General features: G+C 36.7%; 2 protein-coding genes across 2 annotated transcripts; one reads left to right on the top strand and one right to left on the bottom strand.

Annotated features, from left to right (window-relative positions):
- The first annotated feature begins 5 nt into the window (after window positions 1-5).
- LOC309510972 (uncharacterized protein) lies at window positions 6-6,395 on the top strand. The gene is made up of 3 exons (XM_082186002.1): window positions 6-767; window positions 3,663-4,189; window positions 6,017-6,395. Exons 2-3 carry the CDS (start codon window positions 3,684-3,686, stop codon window positions 6,156-6,158), a joined length of 648 nt encoding a protein of 215 aa, XP_082042128.1. The 5' UTR covers window positions 6-767; window positions 3,663-3,683; the 3' UTR covers window positions 6,159-6,395.
- Window positions 6,396-6,547: 152 nt separating this feature from the next.
- Window positions 6,548-7,874, bottom strand: chrac1 (chromatin accessibility complex subunit 1). The gene is made up of 3 exons (XM_082186026.1): window positions 7,679-7,874; window positions 7,332-7,458; window positions 6,548-7,241 (listed from the first exon to the last, which is right to left on the bottom strand). The coding sequence occupies exons 1-3, from the start codon at window positions 7,829-7,831 to the stop codon at window positions 7,162-7,164; spliced, it is 360 nt and encodes a 119-aa protein (XP_082042152.1). The 5' UTR covers window positions 7,832-7,874; the 3' UTR covers window positions 6,548-7,161.
- Window positions 7,875-8,436: the final 562 nt, after the last annotated feature.

The following is an 8,436-nucleotide window of genomic DNA, read 5'->3' as shown; positions in this document are numbered from 1 at the left end:
TGCTGCTTTTGCCAAGTTTTTTCCATTCCTGTTTGCTGAGATAATGTTGGACTTAAAAAAAAACAAAAAAAACATCTGTAAGTAAACTCAGATTGTGTGGATTCTTGCAAACCCCAAAAAACAATGCGTTTCTGAGGCCAAAGTTGATGCTTTATTTTTCTCCTCAGACTACACTCCAAAACTAAAATTTATTTTGTACAGTTTAACTCAAATAAAGTAAGGCTTTTTAACGACAATCCTTGTATATCTGTTAAAAATTAGTCATGGTGTTTATGAGTGTCTGAGAGAGTCAACTTTAAACATGAAAAGAAAAAGAAAAAACATGTTCACAGACAGGGAAGTCCTTAAGTTTACAATGGCCGTGTTTCAAAACCAAGTGCATACCTACAAAGTGTTATAGAAGCCTTGTTATTCCGTTCGCAAATGATGTCCAGAAATGCTGTCTAGATAGGCAGAACACTAGGTATTGAGACACGGCCAATCAAAACTTTGCAACTGCAAGAACATCTTTAAGACGTTTAGCCTAATGTCTTTCCCTTTCACCCGGTCTCTTTGTAATATTAACGCTTATGGTTTACGTTTAATATTGTTGTGTTTGTAAAAGTAAAAGGGCTCCTTTAGTTCGCGTAACTAACTTTAGTCAAATGAGTTGTGAGCAGCTCTGAGTGGATCTGGGATTGGGAAGAGCGAGTCAGATTTTCCAATAGCTCATTTATGAGAAGCACGCAAGCTCTTTTTCTTCCTGCTGATCTACAACAGTCTCTGAGGTAAGTTTACATTAAATGTTTAATGCTTTTCACATTTCACGGTGTCAAATGCTTTTGCTTTACTAGTTGCAAGCCCAAAAGTTTTTTAAAGAGACGATAGCGCAAAAACGCTGTTTTTAAAGGAATTTTGCTTAAAACAATAACGTTTAAATGCACGATGACGTTTCATAAACGTGTCTTTACGTGTGTTAATTTTGCGACAGAGTTCGATTAAATATTTATTCATAAACTAGCTTTATTTATTTATCTTAGAACTTAGAATTTCGTGTTTTGCTACAATAACACTTGAAGTCTACGTCTCTCCCGAGAGTGAAGTGAAGAGTAAAATTAATGTAATGTAACGTTATTTGGATTTTAAATACTTAATATCCCAGCTTAACAACAGTGATAACTATATAAGACTAGGCTGATTCCCTCGAAAAGTGAATTCTGGGCATAATCAAAAATTTGTTTTAGCATGAAGACCAGCTTAACGTAGCCTAATGGTAATACTTCGACCTCATTTTTTTTTTTTTTTTTTTGTCTGACCAACAAGTAACTCCTACTTGTTGGTCAGACAAAAAAAAAAAAAAAAAAAAATGAAGCGTTGGGGAAATTTATTTGAAAACGATCATTATTTTGCGATTCTGTAAAATAAGTGGCCTTTGGGTGGCTGCATTTATCATTAAACCTTACACACAAAAAGTTAAAAAATAAAAATAAATTGCATTACGTTTCTTGGTAAAATCCAAAAGAATAAATGGAATATCCAAAAGAATACATATTTGGGGGTGTCCACTTCATTACTAATATCAACCTTTCTGGATCTGTATCTTTGGTGCCACTGGCAACTTAATACACTATCTTGTAGATGTCAGCAAAGAATAAAGCAGTTAATAATTTTAAACTAACTTATCTTAAAGATACTTTAATAACATATTAAAGAAAAGCAATGCATTAAAAATGCAACAACTGTAACAAGACAACAATTGAAGTCCCACCTGTCTGATATGTACATGTGGTATTTCTGTTGTAATAAAAATGTGTTTAATGCACATCAAAAATGTTCAGCCTTCACATATGCACCACACCAGAAAAAAATATTGAAATTAAAATGTTATTTCTAGGATGTAGTGTTACCCCAAAATAGCAGTTTATTGATTTATTCAGTCAAAGTCCTTTCATTGTTAAGCTTTGTATTAAGATCTTAAACAGTTACAATCATAAATATTCAACCCCCATTGCAAATCAGGTTTATTGGCAAAATATACAGACATTCAGCTTTTTGCAATTCACAAAAGTAAATGAAATAGCCTCTCAACACAATAAATGTTTCAAAGTGGTTTCCCCAAATTTAACTGAAAAAGCGACTTTTAATGACTTCTGCAGTCTCAAAATTATCCAACCCCTTCATGGCAAGCATCTTTAGTACTTAGTAGAACAGCCTTTTGCTGTTATGACCTGATACAAACGAGATGTAGAACAAGACACCAGCTTCTGGCAGCGTTTCTGAGAAATCTTAACCCATTGCTCATGAGCAATGGCCTCTAGTTCAGTAATAGCCTTGGGTTTGTGTGCTGCAGTCGTTGCCTTCAAATCCCATCAGAGATTTTCTATGGGATTCAAGTCAGGTGACTGTGATGGCCACTGTAGAATCTTCCGGGACTACCACTTCAACCAAGCCTTGTTGATTGCCTCAACAGCTGAAAGTCTGTACATTTTGCCAATAAACCTGATTTGCAATGGGGGTTGAATAATTTTGATTACAACTGTATATGCATAATGTGCTTATTACAAAGTCAGGAATATGGGTTTGATACACTAAGCTCACATTGGTACAGTTATTTAGTTAAAGGGATAGTTCACCCAAAAATGAAAATTAGCCCATGATTTACTCATCCTCAAGTCATCCTAGGTGTCTTCTTTCAGACGAATACAATCAGAGTTATATTAAAAAATATCCTGGCATTTCCAAGCTTTATAATGACAGGGAATGGCTGTATATTTTTTGAAGTCCATCAAAGTGCATCTATCCATGACAAAAGTGCATCTATCCATCATAAAAGTGCATCTATCCATCATAAAAGTGCATCTATCCATCATAAAAGTGCATCTATCCATGATAAAAGTGCATCTATCCATCATAAAAGTGCATCTATCCATGATAAAAGTGCATCTGTCCATCATAAAAGTGCATCTATCCATGATAAAAGTGCTCCACACAGCTCTGGGGGGTAAATGGTAAATGGACTGCATTTATATAGCGCTTTCACAGACCCAATGGCCACCAAAGCGCTTTACAATATTGCCTCACAGTCATTCACCCATTCACTCACTCATTCATACACCTTAATAAAGGCCTTCTGAAGCGAAGCGATGCGTTCGTGTAAGAAAAATATCCATATTTAACACTTTATAGACTAAAATAACTAGCTTCCGGTAGACGGCCTACGCAAGTCGACTTGCGCCAAAAGAGTAAGACTTGATGTATGACGTAGGAGTAGCGTAAGCTTTGACGCCTCTCGCGGTTCAAACAAACAGGGCTGGGCAACAAACTCAAGCTCCTCCGACATTTCTCTTTAAAAATTCTTCTAATTTGTGACTGGGGTTTCGTTTTGCTCTATCCTCTGCGCTTCCGCGTTCGTCATTACGTTTTGCGTCAAGGTCAAGGGTTACTCTTTCGCCATCTGCCGGAAGCTAGTTACAAAAAACATACAGCCATTCCCTGCCATTATAAAGCTTGGAAGAGCCAGTCCATTTTTTAATATAACTCCGATTGTATTCGTCTGAAAGAAGAATGTCATATACACCTAGGATGACTTGAGGGTGAGTAAATCATGGGCTAATTTTCATTTTTGGGTGAACTATCCCTTTAAGGGCAGTTAACAAAAATCGCTTTCTTTCACTGCTATTTAGCGTCTGTTCGATAGCACCAGTATGCGGTTGCTCCAGGATAGAATGGGATGGACGTGTTTGTCCCGGTGCCTTTTCCTGCTGTACTCAGTGGGCAGCGTAGTGACCGAGCTCGAGCTGGATGGCTCGGACCGGGACTGGGACTGGGGTTCGGGATTACACGAGCTCCTAAACAGCTTTCCAGCAGATAGTCCTTTTCTCAGAGAGACGCCCGGCAGACCGGCCAACTGCACTCAGCGCTTCTGGCTGCCTCCGTCCTCCCCTGTGTGCTGGGATGATATAGCGGGACCAGAGGAGTTTGAGAAGTCACGCCTCCTCGTGCTGCAGAACAGGGCGGCTCTGCAGGCTGTATCCACATCTAGTGGTGTCGAGGAAGGGGGGGCGTCCTATGACCAACAGGCCAGGGACGATGTGCAGGGCGTCCAGGCTGACCATCTCGTCGTGACTCAGACTGCCGACACTATGCAGAAGGTGTTCATGAATTTGGATGAGAAGAGGAAGGAGGAGAAAGAGCAATATACCTTCTCAAGGTAATTGAGTTTTGAATGTTTTCATGGTAATTCGTTTACTGTAAAGTCGTCTTTTCACTATCTCCATCAACGATAGACATTCATTTCCGATGGAGCTGTGTGGGGTTTCAACTAGTCTCGTGTAGCCAGACCTTCAGACTGACGGCAGAAGGTCTGGACTCCATTGCAGCTTTCATTGGTCAAGAATCACCTAGAGGCCGTCTGTAAAGCAACCAATCACTGTTAGTTTTTTTTTTCCACGTCATGTTTAGGTGTGTGAAAATGTAACGTCGATGTCCCTACAATAACAAACTCTTGTACGCATTTTAAAGTGTCTATGCCGTGAACTTTACATACTTTTGAAAATCCAGCGTTTAGTTGATCCTGATAAGCACTCATTGTCACAGTTTAAACACATTTACATTTATGCATTTGGCAGACGCTTTTATCCAAAGCGCCTTACATTGCATTTTAAGGTAAACATTTACATTCTTATCAGTTCTTGCTTTCCCTGAGAATCGAACCCATGACTTTGGCGTTGCAAGCGCCAACGCTCTACTGTTTGAGCTACAGGAAAGCTTGTAGCAAAACAACGGTTTGCTTTTTCCATAAGGGGGTTTGACATCACGGCATCTTTCCAGGTGGAGACGCAACACACACGTCTCACGGAAATCCTGTAGAATTCAACCAATCAGATGACGACTTCGAAACTCCAGAAGAGTTTCTGATTTTGTGTGCCATATGCATCAGACATTCAGCCAAATTGGTGCGACTTCTGAAACCCTTTGCAGCGTAGGCAGACTTTTTGGATCAGATTTGAGCTTCGAGTCAAGTGCATTGAAATATTTTAACTTTTGCAGATAGACTGCGTGCAAACGCCCGACCGGATGTGATTCTAATTAAAACTGAGCACAAGGTGAAAATTACCAAATTTTTTTGACTAAAATATTAAACTTTAAAAACTATTTATATATATTATAATAAATAATATATTAGTAAATGTTGAAATTAACATTAAGATTAATAAATGCTGTATAAGTATTGTTCATTGGTAGTTCATGTTAATTAAAGTATTAACTAATGTTAACTAATGAAACCTTATTGTAAAGTGTTACCAAATAGAAATATATTACATTGATTTACATTACATTACTGAAAGAAAGAAAGAAAGAAAAAAAAGTTATATTTGAGGTGTTCGGCAACTTTTGACCAGGACTATGAGTTTGACCCCTTAATGAGGAGAAACAAAATATTTTATGTTTAATGCAAAATATGCATATATATATATATATGGTGCTTGCAACACCAAAGTCATGGGTTCGATTCCCAGGGAAAGCAAGAACTGATAAGAATGTAAAATGTGTACCTTGAAATGCAATGTAAGTCGCTTTGGATAAAAGCATCTGCCAAATGCATAAATGTAATATATACATATACAAGCATTAAGTAGTTTGAGACTGTAGGGAGATTGACTCGATAACACCAGTTGTGATTTGGGGAGATTACTTTGCAGAATCATGGGTAATGTAGTTTTGCAACAAGAATTCCACTGTTAAACATAATTATTGTAAAAAATAATACAGGCTGATGGCTTCAACAAAAGCATATACCATCACTTAACAACCTTGCAGCCAAGATAGGCCATTATCATTAAAAATCATGGAGATACCTTAGATAAAACATCCTTACTTCCGCAACCCGATTGTTGCACTATGGTGGAGATAGTGGAAAGACGGTATATGATTACATAATGTCAACACAGGTTGTTTTCTCCTAAATCAAATAAATTCAAAAATGTTATAACACATGAAACAAGTTTCTCTCTCTCTGTCTCTCTCTCTCTCACAGTATGAAGGAGCAAATTGAAATCACGAAAGACTCCATTGCAAACAGGGAGCAAGTAGCAGCACTTCTGGAGAAACACCTTGCCAATCTGGAGAGGTCTTTGAACACTATGCAACTTCGACTGGCCAAACTACAACCCCAGTAATTTAATTTAAGCAACACAAGCCCATGTTAAACGGACATGTGAAAAAATTATAATAATGCATGTTTTACTACATTTAATCACAAAAAAAAAAAAAAAAAAAAGAGACATATGACCATATAATGCATGCTAACAGCTTACTTCTTAAACTTCTTTTGGTACATTTCCCCCCTTGTTCTTCCACTCTATTAAGTAAGTGAGTTACTAGGTAGTAGAAATAAAATCTATTTTTATACCCCCAGACTAAAGACTGTTCAATAATACATTTTAAGGTACACTTTTGTTATGCCAAATGTGTCTAAAATAGCCTGTGATCAAGAAAAATGTCACTTACACAACGGTTCATTTGATTTTGCATGACTGATTGCCATATTAAAAACAGGATGAACACATAACCAGCAAATGCATTTATTCAAATACAAAATCAAACGGTTCAAGCATTTAAAAACTATACAGGGCACTAGATAAATGATCTTCAGCTGCAGTCCAGACTCAAGTATGAATCAAATATATTTTTGTCATCAGCGGTGAAGTGGTTAAAATGTTAAAGCATCAGTGGTCATCAAATATACCTCTCTAAACCCTGAGAAATATCATTTTATTTAGAAGACGCATACATAAGCAAAGTCTAATTTCACAATGAGTTGAAAGGACTGTATAGATGTTTGGATTGTTGCAGCTGAATGAAAAAATAAAATAAAATCTTCAAAAAACATACAAATCATGGTGTAAAGTAGCAATAAAACACTACCAATGCATGACACAGCACCACATATACTGGTTTCCTGTGCTCACAGTGGTTCAGCTGTGAATCTATTGAACATTTTAAACAGCATAGTGTCAGTGGGTGCTAAAACATACAAACTACAGTAAGTAAAACATGTTATCTCTCTAAAACAACAACTCTTTGGGTGAAATGTTCTTATTTGTCCTATGACTTTATCCACTGTGTAAGGAAGTGGTCAGAACCAGTTCACAGTGATTTCCTCCGACTTGCTATTCATCACTACAGGTTGTCATCATCTTTGTCCATTTCTTCCAGTGACTTCAGATAATCTCTGGCCAAGATTTTCTTAGGAAGGATATCTAAAAATAGAAGAGACAAAACTGTTTACACACACCACTTCACGTAGTCTGAATTGTGTTTGTCATCATTAACAAATGACCAGGACTCACCAGTTAAAAACTGAAATGTTTCCGACTCCTCCGCTGCCCTGGCCAGATCACTGTATGACAGTGTGTTTGTCCCTTTACCGGAACCGTTTTTATATGAGGACAGAGCCAAGTGTTGCACAAAAAGCTCCTATGAGGAAAGTATGAAGATTTCACACAGTAATATAAACATCAGTCGATGATGTAAGAGTCGTGAGCAAGTACTCTTACTAATGCGAGAGATATGAGTTTTAACTAAAGGTTAACTGGTGTCGCAAATGTTCATAGCGACCGAATACAAAACAGGTTTTCAACTGAATGAGGCAGTTAGCCTGCCAAACTGACCATTGATTAATAACACACCAAATTACCGTGGCTTTTGTTGTCAAGAAAAGAGCGTCCTGGTTAATACAGGACACATCGGGAGAACTTTTCATGATTAATCGCACCCTCGACATTGGCAGAGATATATTTTTACTGTTTGTAGCTTGTTCAACTTTCTCCTCCATGTTTTTATCAGACATGTTTCTGTTAGCAGCCGCTTTGTGGTTTAAGCTTAACGGAAGTAAATCAATCTACAGGCTTTCAAAGAGGCGTCACTGGATGACGTTTACATGGGAACTGTAGTTTTAAGACGAATCGTTTGTAGTCCTTTGAGAATTTTGTCAGAAGAGAAAAAAAAGAGAAACAAATAAGTGTAAGCAGATGCTTTTTTTTTTTGTATGTATGTATTAGATATGCAAAGTGACCATATGTTTCTATCATTTTTATATTTTATTTATTAGTAAAAGTGCTGTGTCAAATTATCTAAAATATTGGTTTTCAAACTTTTTGACTCCATAGCCCCACACATTTTTTTTCACGTTAAATGTCAATTTATTAAAATAATCTTTATTTTTATTTTTATTATTTTTACTTTTGATGGGACGAATTAAAATGGCAAATATAACATCATATTGTAAAAAAAATTTACATTTTAAATGTAACATAATTTTTGTAATTATTTAGACCGTATAAAAGTATTTAAGTACAAGTATTTCAATGTTTACTTTAATTAGGAAGTTTTTTTTTTTTTTTATGCGACAGAAAGTCTGGCAACAAAACTGTCCGCATGGTGGTCGTTAAATTG

The sequence above is a fragment of the Leuciscus leuciscus genome, assembly GCF_965113295.1.
Source record: "Leuciscus leuciscus genome assembly, chromosome: 12".
Lineage (NCBI taxonomy): Eukaryota > Metazoa > Chordata > Actinopteri > Cypriniformes > Leuciscidae > Leuciscus > Leuciscus leuciscus.
This window is presented reverse-complemented; position numbering and strand designations above follow the sequence as displayed.